The sequence below is a fragment of the Ylistrum balloti genome, unplaced genomic scaffold (genome assembly GCF_031769215.1).
Source record: "Ylistrum balloti isolate Yb309-2 unplaced genomic scaffold, AGI_CSIRO_Ybal_v1 Utg371250, whole genome shotgun sequence".
Classification (NCBI taxonomy): domain Eukaryota; kingdom Metazoa; phylum Mollusca; class Bivalvia; order Pectinida; family Pectinidae; genus Ylistrum; species Ylistrum balloti.
The window spans coordinates 164,744-189,007 of record NW_026782676.1 but is presented as its reverse complement, the minus strand read 5'-3'; the positions used below and the strand labels follow the sequence as shown (position 1 = coordinate 189,007).

The window sequence follows — 24,264 nt, the reverse complement described above, 5'->3', positions numbered from 1 at the left end:
TCAACCAATAACTAGAATGATATAACATGATACAACTGGTTATACTATCATTAATTAAAGCATATTATTAGTAAAGTGTTAGATGCCTTCGTAGTTTATATACACTGTGTAACACATGTTATCAATATCATATATATATATATGTATATATATTCCCAGTATGAGATATATATTCATGTTGTCTTGATAAAAAAATCAAATGATACTTAGTTTTTCAGTAAAAATAATATCAAATAAGTATGAATTTGCAGAATTTTCGATATTGAAGTACACTCAACAAATATTAATTTTCTAAAACCAGAGTCAATGCTGTAATAACACTATACTTTCCATTATGATATCGTGATAAATCTCAATTCTTTCTCAATTTCAATTTTGTTTAGTTTCAATCATGTCTTCCCTCACGATATAAAAGTAATTTTAGGGTAAATGTATCAGCAAATCCCGAATTTTTTCACGATTTTATTATAAATCTATACATTTCCCCATGTACCATGTCATTATTTATCATTATCATATCTTTTGAAAAAATCTTCTTGGAATATCACGAAAAACTAAACTAATTTGTACTACAAAATATTATTTCTGAAATGTTTTGTTGTATGTACGTTTCTTCAATACCCCTTTTTGCAGTTTCGAAGTGTTATTCCGAATGACGAAAAGTCAATAGAATGATATTGACATACATACTAACTTTGTATGGTAAATAAATGATTCACAACCTCCACCTACAACGTAAAACTATAAAAAATTTACAAGATAAACAAAATTTAACCAAATTAAATTATGAACATATGTATTTAGCTTACGGAATTTTCATCTCATTCCATAAAGAGACATTGTTCATTTCCTCACCAAATATATATGGTCGCATTCATTTCAAGTATTGCCGGTGATAACAAAGATGTGTGCCATCTTCTATTGGCAGACGTTGTCAATATACAACCATAGAACTCCATTGTTTTAAAGCTACAATAAAGGTGTAGGTATTTCCCAGATCAACTATCCGCTGTATGATTGCAAGTCCTGAGAAAATCGGTTGGCTGTGCATCACCAAACATGCGTTCTTGTTTTCATAATTTGTAGGATTAACATGTTTCGTACACAGTGTAGTAGCATTTTCTCAAAAAAAGGATATCTTAATATTTTAATGTCAGTTCCACATCAATGATGATTATCGTGACGTCACACTTGGGTGTGAGTGTTGTTTGTATCCGGATAAGGATCAAACCCAGGCAGCTGTGTTGGTCCGGTATATGTATACTGAAAATCAAAGTAATGGGTAAATACACCGGAAAACGACACGGGAACACACCAAACACAAACATAAACGTAAAATAAACATACAAAAAAACTGTCACGAAGGTCTTTTTTGTTTGAAAAAGGAAAGACTGGGAAAGGGAAAATATAATTCAAGGATTGCACTAGTGTAAGCCTACCTATTCATCTAGCAATACAAAAATTCATCTAAAACAGATAAAAAGCAGTTTATTAAAATGTTTTCCAGCGCACTCTTGTACAATAAATATATATTGGAAGTAAACATTAACAAAAATGTGTTTATTATGCGTTTAATATCGTACATATCTAATAGAAAATTTTTATGTTTTGAACACTACTAGATGTCTTACTAATACAAGGTGATAGTATGACTAGTCTATGTATTAAGTTTACAGTGGATTGCACAACATCGTCTGCCTACGCTACTGGATATTATAGGGTGGAAGACTACAATACACAGACTACGTACAGCTAGACATCTGGGGCCACTCGGGTAAGCTCTAATTTCTTCCATCAAACTACACAATATCAAATTTTTTTACACTTGCCCGTGATCCACCATTTGAGAGAATTGTAGAAACAAACAGCTGATACAAATGGCTGTATGAGTTTACATTGCTTTGTTGTGTTAATACTTATGTGCGTCTGATGAACATATTTAGGAAAAATCTGAGAGTGGAAGTTCTGGATTTCTTTAAACAATGCTTGTACATTAGTTGTGTTGTATTATTTTCTGTGTGTTTTTTCTAAGTGCTTTATGAGTCATTGACTTACGAAGACGTGTGTATAATCAAAGTTAACACATTAAGGCATTTTGATACGATCCATATATGAATCAGTTGCAGACGGATACGTATAACATAATAATTGAAAATACCTAATTGGAACTTATTGTTTTCTTCATCTTGTCTTCTGAAAATATTTCATAAATGCCATCTTGATATTATCTCTTAAAATGCACACATTGATTTTATAAAGTCGAGGAATTAGAAATATAGATATATGTGTGTGTGTGTATCGTATTATCTACACTATGATTTGACTATTTCCCCAATATTTTCGTCTATGACCGAGGCATTAGTTATCGGAGGCGTGTAAACCAATGTTTCAATAGCAACGTCTGTGGTTAACTATATTTCTCGTGGAGAAGCTAACACAAAATTAATTATATCTAAGTCTAATATAATACATGTATTAGGGTCATGTAAGTCATCTGAGTTAAGATATATGAAGTCATTTGAGGAATCTTATCAATAGCTATTAGTCTCTTGTTATACTAACCTTACAATTAAACCCTAGTGGTTGACACAAAAAAATCACATTATCATCAGCTGCTCTGATAAGGAAGTAACGCTTTTTTTATCATGAAAAACAAAGAAGATATAAATGTATGTATAATGATATATAAATACAAAAGTATATAAATTATTATATTTAGTATTATTCATTTATTAAAACCCTGATGATTGAAATATCCTTTTGATGACCGCATTTTACCACTTGTTCTGATCATTGAGCAACACTTTTTGTTGATAAATATTTAGAAATATATGAAAAAAAGTTTAGATATATATCTATATATATATTAGATATATATCTACCTACCGGTAGACATATACTTCATAAAATGCATTATCATCGGTTGCTATGATAATTCAGGAACATGTTTTAGAAAAATATAGATTATTGAAAATATTTAGAAGTATTGAACTATTTTAAAATATTTAGTGCCATAAAAAGCCTTAATATAAAGCCTATTGGAATATAAGTCAGCGAACGTATTCTTATCAGTCGTTCTGATTTAATCAAGATCAACTTCAAACTTGTTTTCGTCCTGTAAATAAAATACGAATGCGTATTTTGTAAACAGGATTTAATGATATAAAATGACCAGCTAACAAATCTATTATCGCGAATGAATAACGTGTTATTTATCCACATGGGTTCACTCTAAAGATCATATCCCACTAACGTGACGTGAGTTATAGCACTCAGGACGTTAACTATGATTTATTTCCCATTGTTTACATACCTACATACAGTATCGTACGGGATTACGTTGTTTTCAGTATTGTAGCTTGTTTATTGTACTGATAAAATATTTTATCAACCATACTATTTCTACGTATCATTGCTACTCATAGTGGATCCCGGGCAGCGCAAACATACCGTAGACATGGTTTTCCTGATGGGAACACCAGCATCCGAAGCCTCTTTATCAAAAGAACCTCGGAACGAAAGACGAGCCTTGCATCGTAATACTGACCCAAAAGATGTCTGTGGATAATTAAAACTTCGTAGATTATTATTGTTATTTAATTGAATCACTAAATTTATAGGCATTTATCGATCATTACATTTATTAAAAGTTCAATTTCATAAATCAAGATTCGTATTTTGGGAAATGTTCAAAAACGTTTTAGAAATATGATTGTTTATTAAAGAAAGATTATGTTGAGATGCGCTGAAGTGAGCGAAGGCATATTGCAAAAACCAAGTGTGAAATTCAAAAAAGATGCGAAAGAATATTGGTAACATAACAAACAAAAGACGTGAAGAGTCAAAAGTACATACATGTATAAATATTTAAACAAGCAAACTGAACATTCAATGATCTATATATTTTTCCATTTTTTTTTCACATGATGTATATGCAAACGTACATGATTTCGTTGTAAATATCATAATTATTTGTATAACATGCTACATATATATGATAACTTACCTTATTTATCTTATCCTACTAATTTCTAATAAAATTTCAATGTCAAATTTGAAAACTAAGTGAAGGATGATGCAAGTTATGGATAAATGTAAGTACAGTCGCTAGATTAAAAGCATGCTACGGATGATGAGTAAAGGTTCCGTTTGAAATATTGTCGTGAGGGATGAAAACTTCCATAAAACGTACATGTATTTGATAGTTAAGAAGAAGAGCATGCAGAAAATTCAAATGCTGATGTTACTATGATATAGATATCTACTTTTGTGTTCGGGTATATTTTAATAAGAATAATCTGCTAATAGATACATCATTACGCATTCATTCAACCTTCAATAATTCATCCCAAAACCTAACGATTTTCCATATCATGCATATGATACTATGTAATTATTTTTTTTCAGCTGCAATAATCTAAATTGACTGCAATAAAACTATTCAAATTAAAGCGGCGATTTTTATTGGCTTAAACATGCATGTGGAGCAAACGGGGGAGCTGGGGAATTGAAGTTTTTGTCAAATTACTCTAATTATTCATACCTATATTTAGGTAGCTGTTACATATGTATATATATCATTATATCGTATTTGCTTCTCTTTTAATTGCTTAAAATATCCCGAAAACATGCATATACATTGCTCTGGAAAGTTTGATTTCTTCATGAATTATTTTCATTGCATGAGAATTTTAAAAATCACTTCAGACCTTAAACGTGTTAAACTATTTTGAGGGTTGATTCATAGTGTTATTGATATGACTCACTGATGTTTCTTCCTTACCTTTGACTTTTTAGAATCAACGACAGATTTGTAAATGAATTCACAGCCAGCTATAAGAATAGCCAGTGTCAAGCCTGATATGAGGATGTAGAATATTCCAGCGACATTATTTAGAGTTAGAGCTGTCTGACCACCATCCTGAAAACAAATTAGACAACAATGGTTATATTTTAGGTTGATATTGTCAATTAAAAACCCCAATGGAAAAGACACAAATGTACATTCTATCTTTAAAGCCGACAGTTGTTTCTTGTATTCCTTCTTGTTTTCAACATGTAAAAGCATTATAAAACTGTTACCAGACAAGATGCATGGCAAAATTCATTTTGTTATACTTCATATGTTATCTGTATTTATAAATGACAATGTAAACAAATGTTTTCCTCTTATATGGTATTAGTTTCAATGGAAATTACAAATTATACTTATTCTTTATTATTCTCAAACAAAACTAACGTTAGCTAGCGTACCATCTGGCGTCGAGATAACTTTATCACACACAAGAAGCAGAGTAAATAGAAGTGTTGGTTCCCCATTGACAATGGCAGGTCAAGCGAAAAACTATGTCGCATCCGCTACATAGTACTTGGTGGCTAAAGTGATTGACTTATTGGTATATGAGAAACGGAGCTTAACATTTCCACCTTACCTCGTAAATTGCTGATATAAACACGTTGATGTCAATGGCATGTTACACCGTCATATCTGATACATGATTTGAAACCCTTGTATTTTGATATGTGAATCGTTACACATGTATACACTTTGAATAAAATATTATAAAAGATTTTGATAACAGTCATGAACGTCGATAAATGATTCAAAATGTTTTTTGAATTAAATATCTAATATATGAAGAAATGAATAGGGATTTCTTAAATGATATGAAAATAAAAGCTTTTGACAAAAACAAATCAGGGAAGTATTTCATCTGCCACACTCACAGACGCTGTTCCCGGGGATGGACATTCCGACCGATCATCCCACCATTTCTTTTTCAGCTGCTGAAGGTGACCGGATTCCCGGAAGTGTAGTACGGCCAACGTAAGTTTATCTCTAATAAACATATAATCATATTGTTCATACCACCACCTGAAACTACCACTGTAATACTTTTATATTCAAACATGAATCTATATTTCACTTCGTGTACAAAACATTAAACGAAAAACGCATGATATGTCGCTGTTTAATCAAACGGATAATGATATCATATTAATAACTAAAATCTATTTATAAGCATGACGTATCCTTTTGGGAAAATAATTTTGTAAAACATAGAACATTCACTCTAATATCATGTTTAACCCGAACATTTTCTATGAGAATACACAACACAATATAATGTTTTTACGAGCATCCGTGCAGCTAATCTTAAAAAAATAATAATGCAATAAAATAAATGAATACTAAATGGCCACAGAATGACCCAAAATGTCAAACCTCCTTTCCTTTTTTTGTTGGTCTTATGCAGTTATCATCACGTGATTGTGCTGTATCAAGAATAGTTCATTAAAGCAATACAGATGTAAAACATTTAGTACACATTGAATATTCTCTTTCATTAGTACGTACCGAAGAGACGACCCCACTGGTGTAGCGATACCATAACCTTTGGAATCCAAGTTTGTGCCCACCTTCATCGTATCGCACGGTTTTCTCATATTGGTATATTCATTCATAGTCGATTCTACTAAGAAGGCATATTTTGAATTCGATCTTCTTACTTTGGCTATACCGGCAGAATTGTTACTCACAAACACACTCGGACTTGCAGATGTCATGTATGCCCACATGCGCTCGTATATTGCGACTTTGGAATACTGAAATTATAAAAATAAATAGTTTCCATAAGAAAGAATATTGGGAATATTATGATCAGTGACAGTCAATACAGTTATAAGTGTCAGAAATCAACAAATAATGTAAGAATTGTTTTCAAAAAAGGCCAGAAAATAGGGCAGGGGTGTTGAAATTTAAGTCAAACGAAATCTCGATGATCGTCCTTTTTTTAGATTAATCCACGGAAATTTAAACCCTTTAAATATCCTGATGTAACTTTTTGAAATAATACGTTCCTGAACATTGAAATGAACGTAAATCTTTATTTCATATAATATTACTCTGACAGTTATTTCCTAGAAACAAAACTAACGTCAGAATGCAGCAAAGACAAGGATGTTTAAAAATTATGTTTTACGTTTTATATATCATCATATTTGAAATTTGTAGTCAAGGTGTTATTTACTTCTATGTCGTTTTTACAATCTTATTAAACACGTGTTATATGTGCCCATATTTTACTGTGTTATTTGTTTAGAAAAAAATATATAGATAATTGCAGATATAAAATGAACATTTAAATCAGACGATCAATGTCAAATTCAACGGTACAGTTGCTGAAACTTCATCTGTCAAGATACCTTGAAGAAATCCTTTGTTGTGCCTGCATTCATCACTCCGTACTGTATGTTCGTCTGTTTAGCTAAGTCCTCGGCAGACTCTATGGGAGTATTCATCCGCTCTACGGTAAGGAAGGCAGCCAGATTAGCAGTATAGGACGATATGATGATGAGAGTGAAAAACCACCACACGCTTCCGACTACTCTACCTGATATTGCTCTGAAAAAAACACAGTCGATTTCAACAATCAATTTCATCTCTGCTTTAAAAGGGTGTTTGTTAGGATGTACGTTTTCTCTTACTGGGATTTCTGACTTGAGTTGTCTCTCTTGTATATAACTCTTCAGATATTTCTTTGTATTATATTGATGTCCATTGTAGTCTCTCGTTAAAGAAGTAAGTTTATAAACAATATATATTTTTCATAAGCTAGACAAGTACATTGCACACTAAACACTTCAATCAGATAATTCTAGCGACATGATAATTATGATATTTGGAAAAAAAAATTCTGATACTTAAAACAAAATTGTTTTGTTTTGAATTGATTGTAGGTGTTGAATTGTTTTGTACACAAATAAAATAAAATATGATGCTATACGTTTAGAAAAAGATCATGATTGGTGTAAGTAAGCGAATCATAATCATATATGTTGTCAATCGATTACATTAATGATTTTATACTCTGGTTTTGTATGCAAACTGCTTGTCAATACGTACTTTGGGGATATGTCACATCCTTGCTGCATAAATGCTCCTAAAGAATACCAAAGACTATTTGATATAGTAAAGTCGTTGGTTATACTTGAATCATCTTCCACGTGCCATTCCGTTGGACTAAAGCGACTCACGAGGAATAGAACGACACTCACACCAACATATGCGAATAAAATACACATCCAGATCTCGTAAGATAACGGGTCCATAAACGAGAAAACATGGGCTTTGGCGTTGCTTGGTTTCTTGATCATAATGCTGATTCCAAGACTCATGAAAGGCTTCGTGAAATCTACAACTCTTTCTCTTGCTGATGAAATGGTAATTGGTGCAATAGCGAGGTCGGCTTCCTGCAATTTAGTCGACAAGCATTGTCAATAATTATTTATATTACATTCAAATGACACTGATTACTGATCACACTGATGTACGTTTGGTTTTAGGTTTTTGTATACTTATATTCATACTAAAGATGTTCAAAATCACATGTATTGATATATATATACATGTACATATATACACTATATATAGATATATTAGGTTATATATATTTTTAGTTGTAACATAAATTTGGTTTGGACATATAAATATAGGAGTGTAACGAGTGCAATACGTTTACCATAAGTAAAAGTGTTTAGCTACTTTAAGAACATTACAGAAACTAGACAAATAAGATCGGGTTTCCGCCATGTTGTTTACATGTGTTTGTATCATGTATGCGCTTGAATGAGACCACTGATCATATCAGGGTAGTAAACTGCATCACGATAGAAAAGGAAATTATAAAACTCTACAAAATACCTTTTAGCAGTTTTACGTATATTTGTATCAAACTTAAAATGTGTTATATTACCGTCGCGCCAAAATAAAATATGGATAATACATCACACTATATCGAGTATACTGTTTCATCCCTAATAAATACTTCTTTATATCTCACTGTTTTCCGAGCCTAATTTTGGTATCAACTCGGCAGCGGTAGGCCAACCATTTGAATGGAGTCAAAACAACACTGGAATAGAATCATTTTTAACGCAAGGGTTTTGTAAAGAACATCGCTGCAACGTAGAACTCTATTTGCAGTCGACAAATAGAGTATTATGATGTTGTGTATATCCAGTTTAGTGGAAGAGTGAAGATGATTTTTAAGATTTTGTAATATTCTGTTTTTGAATGAGTAACATCAAATGATAATAGTAATGTCATTATAATCAAGATAATTATCGTGTTATATAAACTATAGTGACGTCAGGTTTGAATGATTTATTGCCATTACTCAATACCATAATGCTCTGTGACGTAACATTTGAGATCTAGAACATAGAGTAGAAATGAACATGGGAATATACGTTTTATACAATACTTGAATCATCGATCATGACAAAAATCGTTTCCATTTGATGTGCGATTTACTTTTTTTAAATTCTTTTTCTTTTATTAATTTTAAAAAGTGAACTTTAAAAATTCTAAGACTCGTTTTTTTAAATCATACATAGACATTCATGCAAGCTCATATTTACATTGTTTACTAAGATATGATATGACACATGGAACCACGACTCATAATCATAAAGAATGTGAACGTTCTACTCCTTGTTATGTTATTGCAAACTTTCCAACCGTAATATTCATACGAAAGTTTTTAGACTTATCAAAACATCTGGAATCTTACCCTTCGTGTGAGCTCTCCTACCATTCCATTCCACGTTCCGTTTTTAAGCATGGTCCCATAATTGAAATCACTTACCAAACATATGTCATAGGTAATATTGACATAGTTTGCTATTTTTTCTGCCAGATCTATACAAAATCCTTCAAACTTATGTTTTCCACATCTTTTTTCACGTGACATGTACGCTTTAGGGTCATGCAGTGCATCCTTCTTTATCATCACGTACGGAGGATCCTGGTGAAATAGTGTTATATACACAAATATGAATACAAAAAATCTATATGTTATTTGTATCAAATCTGTTGACATTTAGATGAAAGTAATGAATTAAAATATAATATATATATAAATATAAATATTGTGTTTAAAGAAAATGTTATATTCTTTTTCAAAGAAGAAAAGTGATACTTGAAAATATCAACGGAAGATGAAATCATAACAATAACTTATTTCTTTCTTCTGTCTTTATTTTTTCCTTTCTTTCTCTCTTTCTTTCTTTCGTTTGTTTAACAACATATTATACGACCAGTTGTCATCATATATCTGTCAAATCAAAATACAAATGTTCCATTTTCTGTGACAGTACAATGTCACCAGTACTAAGAATTAGACTCAACTTGTTAAGGAAATACAATATCACCTTAAATGATTACATTATCAAAGTGCCATATCAGTTTAAACTTAAACAGACCGGTTAAAGTTACATAGTTGTTAGGCAATGGTGAGAAAACTGGAAAGTGACTCTCAGTATAAATGATAAAATACTTGTTGCTTGAGTCTTCAGTGATTGTGTTCGCATTGCTTTGCTTTTCTTGCAACTGTTACTCCAGATATTGGGGTTAATATGTGCATACTTACCAAAACTGTAGTTACGATTTTTGTCTCGTTTTGATCGGATGGCTGTCCTTTTGGGGGAGGCACCACTTTTGGATCATGCTGAGTAAGACCTCCCTCACGAGTAAATTCTCCAACCTATCGTATTAAAACATAATGAGCTCGTACCTCTGGTTTTGTTCTTTTATTTTTCATTATATCTGAATGTGTCCGTAAACATTCATATACCTTGGCTTATGAGCTATAAAATGTAATGCATGCTTAATGTTTGGAGATCATTTACAAATTCAAGCATAGTTACATAAGTTACATGAGACACGCAAAAGTATAGGTTTAATAGATATATTGAAACATGCATAAATTAATTTCCAAACAGTGTTTGCAGAGTATCAGATATCTTTAATGTAACTTTTATTACAAATAATTAAGTATTTGTATTGGCACTATTCCTTTAAACACTCAACTGTAACCATGTGGTGTTTAGTTCATATCAAAAACTCAAAATGTTGTTTAGCATGGTTTACTTAAAAGTGATTTTACCATGACATAATGATAATGACGATAAAAACTTAATCCCGAAGAAATGTTTGATAGTAATTAAACCAGAAAAGAAAAAAAGAATTTTCCCTTTGTATTTTGGTAAAACACATGAATCTTTATTTGTGAAATATTATTCCTAAAAATTACACTTGATCAATAGCATAAATAAATTATCTTTACATGAGTTCCTATGGTAGATGTGATTGGTTCAAGTTATAGAGATTTGCAGAACCTGCAACACTAAATATTTAGAAAGATTCACCTTGGCTTTCTCCATGTTCATTGTCGTTTGTATCAGAGGAAGTTTGAACTTTTTCCTAAACCCCCTGTCATCAAACTGGACGGTTCCTGTAAGTCCATTATATGTTGTCTGTAAAATATTAATAATAGAAAGTTATCAGGTATCTCTGAATCGAGATAACTGAAAATCTCTGTAAATATGAATTATTGGCTTAATTTCAAAAAAAGTTGCTGTCCAACAACAGTGGAATATATTACGTAAATAAATGTATATATGCTGTAAGTAAGGATAGCTTCCATATTGTTGTTTGAATTGGAATTATTTTAAAAGTTTATAAACTTAGTAATGAATACTTTTGGCAAACGATAAATGATGTTTTATTTGTTTGTTGTGTTTGTCACCAAGTAAACAATATGTGTGGATTTTTCCTTACAGATAATGCCTACTTCACTGAACAGAATACAGGGTCCGTCATATGTCGTCCGGACTAGTGACAGTTAATTGTCTTACCTAAGGATGCATCCGACATTAACATCTCCGTTTCTCGAGAAACAGATACTGCCACAGGTAAGAAATAGTGGACAATGTTAATCGGATTTTTTGACGGAAGTTATGTAGAAAAACGCTCTACAATCTAAGCTATCGTGGCACCTCTGTGCCCGTATTCTTTTATTTACCGGAATATGTTTAAAGAAAAGCAATGGTTAAAAGGTGCATTTTATTTCATATTACTTGCAAAGCCGTCGTTCTGTTTCTTTAATACATGGAATAGCATAATATTTTGTCTGCAGCGGATTAATGAATATAATGCATATAAAAAGACATTTTGATTCATTTTAACTTACATTCCTTAAGGCGCTCATGAAACTTTTCCCTGGTGCCCAGCGTACCGTTGCATCTCCAACTCTGCAGTTTAACCCTTTTTGTTTTTTTTCGTGGTGATCGGATTTTAATTTTTTCGTCGCTTTGTGGATCAAGCGGACCGCGTCCAGTACCAGTGCCTTCTCAAGCTGGAATGAATAATAGAAATATATTATGTGAGATCTACAATTGTCGATGACTGCCAACAAAATAACAACGGAACAAACAAAAGATGAATAAGATATGAATGAACCAAATCAAAATCGATTAGAAATTCTAAAATTGCTGTTTACTTGCATCAATGATTTCTTTTAATATTGATTGAAACTGTTCAAAGCCATTTTGATACACTGATACATCTAAAATATAACTTTAAAACGTTTTGCGATATCGCTTATGAAATCGAGTAGATTTTACTGAGACATCCTTAAAATTACCACCAGGCTATCAAGTTTTTGTTCAGGCCTTACTTTCGTTGAAAGCATTTATTCCCTTAATCCACGAAATCATGTTTCGAAATTTTTTTTTCCTGAAATCGCGGAATTTCAGTCCCGCAAAAACATTCGCTTGAACACAAGGGTCAGCATCAAAACTTTATTTTAGAGGTCACAATTTGATAGTTGATACATTTAAGCGAGTGATAAACCATGATATCCTGCCATTACTGATAAAAATCTTTACAGCGAATGTTGATTTTTGTGTAGCAGAAGATTATAACTTAAGATTATATATAAGAAAAATTAAACAACGGCACTCCATACCTCATTTATTGTTTTTAATTAATGGATAGCTACTTTCGCGTAAATGTTCATAAATAATTGATCAATAGATAATTGATAGATTTAACCCAAAATACAAAAGGAATCCTGTTACATTTTCGACAACTGTTTATGGTTATGATTAATTTCAAACTAGACGGTAAAGGATACAACCTCGATGACGTATTAATATAAACAACTGTTGCGTAAAATTTTGTTTTAACTTGTGTTAGCATCTTTTTCAGTACTAAACGATATCGGAGGTACAACATCTGTTTTGGCCTAGTTAATTGTCTGCGAATGTAAGAAGCTCGTTAAAGGCCGTCTATCCACGTCATATGATTCATATATGAAACGATATCTTAAAACGTCACCACCAGGAGAGAGAACTCTGTAACGGTTTGTAATGAATATTTAGATATATACATTTTAATATAATAAAACAGATTAAAAATCATCACCAAGATGAGAGAATACATACGGTAATATTTTTGTTTTTTATTTCAGCATATAATTCTCTATCCATGTTCTTTGCTGGTCCATCTTCGGTGGCGTTCAGTTGGAATCCCGTCACATTCAACCCACTTTTTAAAGTGTCATCCCCCATATCATTTATATCCTTAGAACACAGTGACAAATCATAAACGCAATAAGTAAAACTTCATTTACTAAGGCAATAAGTTCTCATGTATGAATTAACACAATTGCCTATATGAAAAGCTCATTGTTGTAAAAACGATAAGTTTTTCTGTTCAATCAATACATATCATTAGCACTTTCAAACGATGTTACACCATGTTAAAAAAGGATATTTTAAAAATAATTTTCTTTAAAAAATATAAATGTTCCTTGGTGAAAATCGATTTCCTAGTGTATCAGTTGATGAAATACGCACCAGATCTGCTAGCAGAAAGTGAAATCTGTTGTTTATCATATCTCTGTCGTTTCTCTGTAACGAAAACATTGAGAAAATACCATCATGTGAAAATAGTCATTATTAAAACTCAAATGCAATACAACTAGGACAAAGTATAACAAAAGAGAGATTTTTGTACTGTCTCATGATGTAAACAATCGGTAAGACCGTTTAGATTCCATAGTATGTTGTATAGTGTATCATAAATCTGATAACGCCTCTGTTATAACCTAAATAAATCCCCACAAGTGAAGTTACATCTGGATGCTATTATCACCAGCGAGATCCTAATTTTATAATTACATTGATTTCTTTCTGATTTTATTTAAGCTAACCGTTTGATTCGTATAATTGTGTAATCAACGCTAAAAAATCCAAAAATATATTTGAAAATGTTTAATATATTCCATTATCAGAAAAAAACCTATTAAAACATATATACATATCATCAATGTTAGATGTTTGGTCACATGCATTACAGGTATTGTCAAATCAATACTATTCGTTGTTTTAGTACTTTAGTACCTATTAGTAAGAATCAGTCACAAAAAACAGAGAAAACAATTATGTATTTTTTTGTGAGACAACGAAATTTGAGCCCCACTTTTGATTTTATAGTAACATGGGTATTTACTCTTTTATTTACGAAACATTTGCAACAACACATTATCGCACTTTCTATTTATTCAACTTTAAATAGCTATCGGGATCCTTTCACCGACATTTCCGAGGTCACCCCTCGAAAAAAATCGATGGGATAGCATCAGGTTTCTAAACACGTTGAGCTATTTCTGTAAAGGTCGCTTACGCACCCGATCATACAATTCGAGAGCTTAACACATTGCTGTTATTGATTACATAAAGAAAGTGTGAAATTCTACCTTAGCAAAGCGAGGTTTAAACGGAGACTTTTTGTGTCTAGAATGTTCTTCAATTAGTGAAGTGTTGAGTCGGATGGTATAAAAAGGTGACATTTCATTTTCCTTATTTGTCTGCAAAATTGTGTTGTACACATAACTAGGCTTCAGTAAATACGAAGTAAAGCACATACACAGAGAATATGTGGCTGTCTTGGTTCGCTTTCGTTACATGTAACATGGTATCAGCGTGTGAATATCAGATTTCTGCAATATCTCAATATCTCAAAACTGCAAACTTTTAGACAGAGAATTAGAAATAACAGAAAGCTATCAATATTTGATATTATCTATGTGAAGTGTGAGGCATTACCCATGTTCTTGTATTAAAATTTTAACCAAGACTTGCTTGATGGCTGAATAGATGAGTTATTGGACAATAGCTTGTCTAGAACTGTCTGTATTATCATCATAGAACATTGTCAAAAGTCATCATATAAACTGTGGTTCATGCGGTTTATACATTATAAAGGTCTTACTTGTTCAGTAAAGCAACAACACTGCACCGTCAGAATGAGCATAGTTAAACGGGAGCACATTAATGTCGAGTCGCAATGAATTTATGCATTGTCGAGAAAGAAAGTATAATTAGTTAATCCCACCCCCATTCGTCCCCCCCCCCAACCAAAAAAAAAAAAAAAAAAATCACTTAATCGTTATATAGGTGATGTCTATCAGGCATTGTCTGGTAGAATATTCACCCAACACCTTTAAAACAAAAGCTCTACATTTGCAATATCACTTCAATCAACTAGGGAGTTCTTGATAATAGATATGTTTGTTTAGCTGTCGAAGACATGCATTCTCTGGTAATAACATACTACAACCTATTGTTGATGGCATGCACGCGTGATACGAAAAAGCTGTGTAGAAAAACAACAACAAAATATCAATAGCAAGATAAAAATCGACAAAACGAGTGCAAATGTAAACAAATCTATGTCATTCTATGTAATGTCAAGTTTTCAAAATGTGAACTGGGTAAGGTATTGTGATTTATTAGTGATACTTACGACTTTCAGTATAAGTGTCCTGGCCTCACTTGTCGCAATGTCCAGTAAAATTCGAAGGTCAGTTTCCTTCACTTTGCTGTACATGTCCCTCAGTAGACTGTACGATTCCCTCCCATCTCGTACTCGCTTCACATGTATGTCAATTAGCTCGTATTCTCTTACATTAAAAGCCTGGAAGAGTTGCTGTAGCCGGACTAAACCTAATAGTTTAAAGTGATGTTTTTATTATGTATTATGCAATTTTGGGAGGAAATGTTCATCAAATAAAGTAATAAGGAAATTTAATTTACGATATTTCATGAAATTTTATATTCAATAGTTCGCATATGTTTCGTTAATTTCTTGCTGCTTTTTGAATGGTGCATCCATTTCATGGTTAATCTTGATAGCAGACTAAATCTGCATTTATCATTTCTCGTCTTCCGAAACAACTTTTCTCTTTCGGACATATCTCTTAACACCATCTCACATTTGACCTTGGTATGATTACTTCTTCGTGAGATTTCTACACATAGCCAACTAGTAAACAGGGTTTCAAACGTTGCAGATTGTTGAAAAGTATGGGAAAGTATTAAGGTTGTCATAGTGATCTCATTGAGAAATATTATGTTAGATACTTGATAGTTAACCTGTTGGTGCCGTTCTTATATACAATGTTCTCATTTGAAAACATAACCTACTTGGACTGACCAAGATTTACATGGTGGATGTCGCCGATGAATCAGAAGTTGCTTACTCTTCCGGAACACCTGATCTTAGTCTCCTTGTACTTTTTAAGGAGTCTCTGTGTCAATATTTTTTGTTCATATTTTGCCCTAGTTTTGATTGAATTGTAATTATGTTAACATTGATTTTTCCCATTTTTCTATCCTTCTCAGCGAATTATTTCTTTTCCAATTTCATGACAAGCTTAAGTCTTTATTATTAGTTCATGCTGTTTTCTTTTTAACTTTGAGGTTTTACTGATCTGATGTAAGAATTGGTTATTAGTATTATGCAACAAGTTAGGAAGTCATGATATCGTGTCCATTTAAAGTATGGATACATTCCAGTGTGACAACACTAGCATCATTCCATGACCATATGAAGGGTCTAATGATCTGTATCCACGAAAACAAAAAAACAGCGTTAAAATATAAAAAAGACGCCTGGCCGACAGCGTTTAAATAAAGCTTTCAAATGGAAATGAAAAAAGTTTCCATGATATGACGATATCATAACAGAAGTCCACGTTATTTAACAGACACAAATGAAAGGAATTATTAATCTCCTGTATATGTTCTAAGAAAGATAACATTGGTAAAACGGATTGAAAGGTTTTAGGACCTTTTTTCTGGTTACGAATTACTATCAGGATTCATGGAGAGTGTAATCGACATTTCATGCGCTAGCTCATATAGGTGCGGTCATTAGAATAATTCACTTGTGTCTTCATGGAAAATTATGAATAAATAAATAGATTTATACTTTAATTTCATATCTAGGAAAACAAATTTCAATATCCATTATAAAATGTCTTGATGATCTTAGTTAATGTGATTCTATCCTCTCCAACGATATCAGTGTCCTAAAAGATAGGGAAAGGGATCGACAAACAACAAAATTGTAAATTTCTCGGTTGGAATTAAGCCAAAACTTATGTAAGATTATTCTTAAAGAACATCAATACGCCCGTGCAGTGTTATTATATTACGTGAATGACGTTACAAGGGAAAATTACCCGTATTAAGTCTATTCTCAAATATCCACTGCACGCATCATCTAAATCACTCGAAACGTACTCAAATGGTATTTGCGGCGTAATCATCAACAAACATATATTTGGATTGTGGATCGATATAATTTTCTCTCTCGGAACTAGAAACATGTACATCACCAGAGTTCATTGCTGTCAAATAGGTGTCAGGAAACATATAGAACTCGCAGTGCATAAAATTCGCTGTCTGGGTCCATTTCATAAGTTCTCTTCGCATAGGATTCTTAACAAGTGCTATCACCAAAACGTTTGAAATCCATATATTGTATCTATTCATATTCATATCATGCACTGTTAAAACAGCTATTGACATGTTATCGATATATATTTTGGATGTCTGTCCTCAAAATGGTCGAAGTTGTATTTTGTGTATAACACAGAACCACTAAATAGTCGACTTTGATTAAACCTTTTTATAAATTAATTTTGGAAACTAACTTAATCTTTTTCAAGTGTTGGAAAAATATGTAATATATAATTGCTTATATCAGCTTACGTTAGGTGAACATGAAAGATGATGACTCTATCTACAGCATTGAAAAGCTAAAACATGGATATTATAATATAGTTCCTGTTCCGGTCACATTTTATCAAAAACAAACAAATAGAAAACAAAATTACATGATTAATGGTGTTTTTTTCCATTACTCATTAAGTCGCGTAAAAATGTGATTAAAAAAGATTAATCGAAATCTAAATTTCGTCTTCCATTCTATTTAATTCCAGGTATGTTTCTTTTAGATAAGTGAAGAATTGAGTAGAAATTTATAGGTATCAATACAGTGGAAAATACTTGTAGATTTTGTAGTTTTTAGAATTGTCTGTATTGCAAGTGCTTTCTAATAACAGGTCATGGACTACAAGTGGTAAAAACTGTACACCACAGGAACACCAAGACTCCTATACATGTCAAAATACTCACCTATATCATTAGAGCACTGTTTCCACCCACAACATTACTTACAGAGTCTTATGAGTATTTTAGGCTGTTATTTGAGGATATTCGTTATGAACGGTCGACTGTAATGTTTGCATTCACACGTCTCGGTGCCCTTAGTTCGCAACACACATCGAAATTGCGATTATAATTTAAGGCAATATGCAAAAGTAAAGTGAAGTCATAGGTATTTTATTTCAAATCAATTTATCGCTATATGGTATGAATACGATACTTTTACATTTGTATTGATCTCATATGCTTACCTACATACCCAAAAATCACATGATTTGTTGTTTTTGTATATAACTTTTTCAAATCAAATTTCTGTCACGGTTCAAAAATCTAATTATATTCTTACAAGTCAGTTTGAAACAAAATCATTATAATGAAAATGATATTGTTAGAGTTCTACTTTTTTTCAATTGAATTGTCTTTCAAGAAACAAAGAAAGCTAAACTCTCTTTTACTAGACGATTATCACGTTTTAGAATTTAATTTTTTCATCTCTACTTTGTTGTTGCTTGGTATGATTAAAACAAACTTAATTGTCATTATAAAATACTATTAAACAATTGTTTTATAATTGAATTCTTTTAACCCAAATGAATGTTATCCGAAGGTGGTGCTTATCCTACGATAACACAGGAAGGGCTTAAATGAATTAACTTCGAACGAGATATCTTAAATTACTTCCAGATGTTTTATTTCAAAACTGCATTGAAGATGAGATTAGTGACTTTGAATAGGATATTACGTAATTCTTAACCGACGTCTAATTTGTAGTTTGTTTCAAAATATCCGTGACTAATATATAATGCATGTATTAAATAGTCAACAAACAGATAATAAATGAAACAACATTCTATCGAAACATTCAATTATTCCATCATAGTTTGCAGCTTATGCGCAATGAATGTCGATATCTTTCGTAAGCAGGCAAATACGTACGCACTCAGCATTTACTTAATATGCTAACGTTATTTTGATTCATAACATTATATTAATCGGTATGCGAGCTAAATATCTCATATGCTGATGATTTTCACAACTCTTTCGACGTTTTAACTGATGTTAATCGATCAATGTCAACACCAGAAAGCTCTCGCTAAATTCACAACTACATTTCAATATTTTTTAAAGCAGTAAAACCGGTTAATGTCTTAATGGGTTTTTTTTTTTTAATTTTTTATCAAAATAACGTCATTATGAGACAAATTTCGTAAAATCTTATATGAAATGAAAATAAATGAAAAACACGTTTTATCACATAACATACGTAACTAGAAAAGTTACGTTTTGACAAGTTATGCAGTAAAAGTTAAGATAATGACATCCAACGGAGGCAGTCGTTCCGTTACATCATTTTGAATTCATGACGTAAAGTCATTGTTCATATTATGACATCACCAACGTGTTTGAATCACACAGCCAATGAAAAGCACTCCATTGTACATCACACCATTGACATGATATTAGATGTATTACACAATCCATTATCAAATATGATTACTTACTATATAAGTCCGTGTTTTTTTGTTTTTTTTGTTTTGTTTTTGTTTTCTTTGTTATTCTAAAGTTGTTAAACACTTAAAATTACCAAAGAAAGTTTCTTTTTTTATAAGAATGAACTTATGAAAATATCGATATTTTAAAATAATTAAAATCACACTCAAATTCGATGAAAGTAGGGTACAATATTAACAGAAGAAAACTTTACATGAAGACTCATGAAAAAGTACAAGGACTCTTCCTTTTATGTTTTCAAGACAATGGTGTTCCGGAAGAAAAGTTTTCTCTTTTGTTTTTACCTCTGACATCCACCATGTAAATCATGGTTAATCCAAGTAAGCAATGTCATGTTTCCAAATGAGAATAAGGAAAACAACAAAGGACTCAAAGGGTACACTGACCAGCATCAAATACATCCTGCTTCATATCTAACATATCCCAATGGGACCACTATGGCGACCTTAAAACTTTTCCCCAGATCATAATGAATCAATGATCAAAGCTACATACTTGTACTCTATTTGTGCATTAGCGTTATCTGACCTACCTTCATCCGTGTCATATATATATAACAATTCTTTCCACCCATAAAGAACGATGACGTCAACCAGGCCGTCGATATAATGGGGCCTTAGATACAACTGGTACGGATCTTCGGAAGTGGTATTTTGGGGCATGCTCAGTGTTATGAACGGTGCCTGGAACGTGTCGCTGTACGATTGTATCGTTGACAAGGCACAAACTTTTGACATCGCAACAAATGCAAGAACTCCATTTTCAAGCTGTTCACATACTGAAAAAAATAGATAAAATATATTTATTAGAAAGTCAACATAATCATAATCCAAACTCAAATTCAACAACACTAGGAAAAAACATATCTTAATGTGTGAAACAAAAGAAAGATTTACACGGAGATCCTTGAAAAAGAACAGTGAGAAACATTTCAGGTGTTTCGGAAGTGTCACCGTCTTCTGCTTCATTGGCTACACCAGCCATGTAAACCTTGGTCAATTCAAGTAAGTAATGCTACGTTTGGCTTTATTTGACACAAAGAAATGAGATAACTGAAAGGAAATGTTTGATAAACCAAATTGGTGGCGTTCTTTGTCGCTTTTTTTTCTAGCATAACAACATATCTTTGCTTTTACGGTATATTACGTTATTATAACCTCAAACTCTCCTAATGGTTAGTTCAAAGTGTCAGCTGGCGGACGTCATTTTAATATTCGCTTCTAACAGACTGTTTAGTGCTAGCTTTGAGGACTTAGTTAGATACATATATCCATGGAAGGATAAACAGAAGAAATACGTATATCAAGTGCCAACAAAAATATTTTTGTTTAAATTGTAATAAACAAGAAATTTGAGTCCGGTAAATAATGACTTTATAGTATTGATACAAATAACATTCAAATATTTTGTTCAACTGGATGTGAAATTTTTAAAAAATCGCATTAGGAATAATCCTATTGTAAGTAGCGTTGAAAGCAACATCATAAATATTATAAGTATCTGCATGCATACATGTAGAAAATTTTAGACGTCGATATTTTCAATTTTGATCTTTACGAAAGAAGTATAATGTGTCTGCAAACTGTAATTTGTTTATAGTCAATATTTGAAGTTCGGTTCTATACATAATGCAGACGCAATTGGTGTGTTACAATTAGCTGCTCTGGAAGTACATGTTTCGGGACTGACAGTCTTTCCAAACACACAACTCTGCATCTTACCATTGTATTTTGGGAGTCTTCCTTGCTCACCACGAGCACAGTAATTTGCCTACGAGATAGTTGTGTAGTCGCAATGTTATTCGATAGTAACATACAAGGTGTGAAGTGTTACGGGGTTGTTTGTTAAACATTTCTAAAACCTTCGTAAGGGGGGAGAAAAAATATCGATGTTCGATATTTAGCGTTATCGGTTTGCATCCAAAACACATCTCAAAAAATGGATCGGTGTTAATTGCATCCACCACAGGAAAGTGACTATTGGATTTGCTATCCATGTATAACTGTTGTTTGAAAGGTTTCTATATTGCCTCTCGCGTATCATTGCATTTTATTTTATAATATGATTAGAATTTGATGATTTCCTATGCAGTTAATTTTGTTATGAGAACTTAGTCATAGAGATATAGACATTACGGAAGCTAGATTGTCTCATGTGATAATGATTGTAAATATATCACACCGAAACACAATTGTATTACTGAGAACACTAGAAACGGGTCCATGCCATTAGAAGTGTTAATTCTGCTATTGAAATACAATACAGTCTCTATCAAAACCCTGCATGAGAGAGTGATGGCATCGCTCGATATTCATTTGAGAGAGAAACCCTGAAATCATGATTTATATGTTTAGTGTTTGTCGACTGGTGTCAAATATCTACAGCGATTTCCAGAATGTCCGTTTTAGATGCTGTGAACGTAAATATCGAGGGAGCAATGAGATAGGATTCACATAGTAATTTTGACGTGCGCATGCTAAGTGGAATCGATGATTGATGGTCTCCATGTGAATTGCATATACGTCATTATAGCGCTATGTCAACGTCATCAAAGCGCCGGCGTTGCTTATGGGAGTAAAGGTCAAAAGTTCAGCTGTATGTTCAGGCAGTAAGCAATATATCTTTATGCCTATGAGAGTTATAACGGATAGAAGATATTTCAGCTCTGTTTTATGCTCTAGTTTAACATTACGGGTACAAAGTAACTTCGAATACGTTGTAGAGGGTAATGTTTTCAATGTTTCTGGAATCTCTGTCAGTCCATGCGGTATCCTGTCTCGGTATTATCTGAAACTATTTTAGATATCAATTTAATTTCCAGTCCAAGTTTCGAAATAGTTTAAAACATACCTATTTCAGTAAATATTATATGCATGGTATGTTATTAAAATCTCCTTAACATGCAAAATCAGATCACTTTTCTCCAACACCATCATGTTGTTGTGGTAGTTTTCTTCCGTGCAAATTGCAGATGAGTAAATTGCTTCTTACAACATTAACGCGAGTAAATAAATCATTCTTTACTGCCGGGTACAGGTTCGTAAAGTTGATATGGTCAATCATATCGAGGAAAATGGTACTGCTGTAGAAATATTTATAATAGTGAAAATGTTCGTCAGGTGATTAATGGAATCGGTTGATTTCCTCATTTTACGCCGAACTTTGGTTTGTTCAGGAATATTTACCAACAAGTAAAAACTTCTTGTTTTTGTTTAGTTTTTTTGTTTTTGTTGTTTTTGTTTTTTTTTTTTTTTTTTTTTTTTTTATTTTTTTGTTTTTTTTTTTTTTGTTTTTTGTTTTTGTTTTTTGTTTTTGTTTTTTTTTTTGTTGTTTTTTGTTTTTGTTTTGTTTTTGTCAAACATGAATGTTTTGTGGATATTTTACTTAGTTTTAACGTTCAACGCCCTTAAACGTGCGAGAGTTCCATTCACCAGAGAAAGCAATTTGCTTTGCTGTATATATGATACGTTATGTCCCTACATATATCATGTTTGTGACAGTTTTGTCTGTTTATCACTTCAAAAAACATATTATCTCTACCACAGCTCAGTGAACAATAATTCTTTTGGTGCTGTATTATTGTTTTCGTTTTAGACAGTTTAAGTCATCTAGGATAAAGAAACATTTTAGAAATGACAGTTAATGAAACATGAACAAAATTGCTCGTATCACATTTTTTTCGAATTTTGTCTGCGATATGTATAATACGCTATATTTCCTTAAAATTTCGTTGTGTAAATAAGGAATACAATATGTCTGTGTATGTGAGGCATATAATAGGAAATCTATCGAAAAAGAAAACTGTTTCCTGAATCGGTGTTGAAATAATTTTAACATCTTACACAAGTGGCAAATGCAATATTGGATGAAGAATGTGCAAACTTTTATTCCGACATGCCGAATTCGAAACCCGTATGTTTAACACTGTAATTCAATGGATATTATTTCAGTATAATTGCCACTTATTTTCGGTTAAATTACCACATTCAGAAAATTCTATCTGTAAAACTTCACACGTTGACTAAAAATGGAACAAATTATTTCTAACACCGGGTCTGTCCATGTCACCCACACGGGAATACATCATAGAGGAAGTAGGAAATTGAAAATGTTCAAATCGATACTGAAAACTGGAATCTCGAGTCGTTATCATTTCTGATTTTGTTAGGTCATTAAAGTGCAGATTGATGAATATCATTTCGATTATTTGCACAAGTTTAGCGGCAACCGAACCTTTAATACCAGTTTCTTACTGGTTATCTAAGTACGTTCTTGGCGTTGCATGCTTTGCTTCCTCACGGAAACTTGCGTTCGCCGCACGCAAGCGCCATTTCTCCATAGCTTCCGGAAGGGAGAGAAACTGAAACTATTAGTTGTAGGATGAATGAT

At 32.2% G+C, this 24,264-nt stretch overlaps 1 protein-coding gene across 1 annotated transcript in view; it reads right to left on the bottom strand.

Moving 5' to 3' along the window:
- Positions 1 to 1,185: 1,185 nt before the first annotated feature.
- Positions 1,186 to 24,264, bottom strand: part of LOC132561646 (glutamate receptor-like) — a 78,128-nt gene continuing 55,049 nt past the window's right edge. The window contains exons 3-17 of the mRNA XM_060226347.1: positions 20,408 to 20,653; positions 15,656 to 15,855; positions 13,705 to 13,758; positions 13,291 to 13,428; positions 12,036 to 12,200; positions 11,212 to 11,319; positions 10,434 to 10,547; positions 9,576 to 9,809; positions 7,907 to 8,253; positions 7,207 to 7,405; positions 6,359 to 6,606; positions 5,728 to 5,839; positions 4,784 to 4,921; positions 3,451 to 3,558; positions 1,186 to 1,263 (exon numbers count right to left, since the gene is read on the bottom strand). Coding sequence (XP_060082330.1) covers positions 1,186 to 1,263; positions 3,451 to 3,558; positions 4,784 to 4,921; positions 5,728 to 5,839; positions 6,359 to 6,606; positions 7,207 to 7,405; positions 7,907 to 8,253; positions 9,576 to 9,809; positions 10,434 to 10,547; positions 11,212 to 11,319; positions 12,036 to 12,200; positions 13,291 to 13,428; positions 13,705 to 13,758; positions 15,656 to 15,855; positions 20,408 to 20,653 — 2,489 coding nt within the window. The remainder of the gene's footprint in view (positions 1,264 to 3,450; positions 3,559 to 4,783; positions 4,922 to 5,727; positions 5,840 to 6,358; positions 6,607 to 7,206; positions 7,406 to 7,906; positions 8,254 to 9,575; positions 9,810 to 10,433; positions 10,548 to 11,211; positions 11,320 to 12,035; positions 12,201 to 13,290; positions 13,429 to 13,704; positions 13,759 to 15,655; positions 15,856 to 20,407; positions 20,654 to 24,264) is intronic.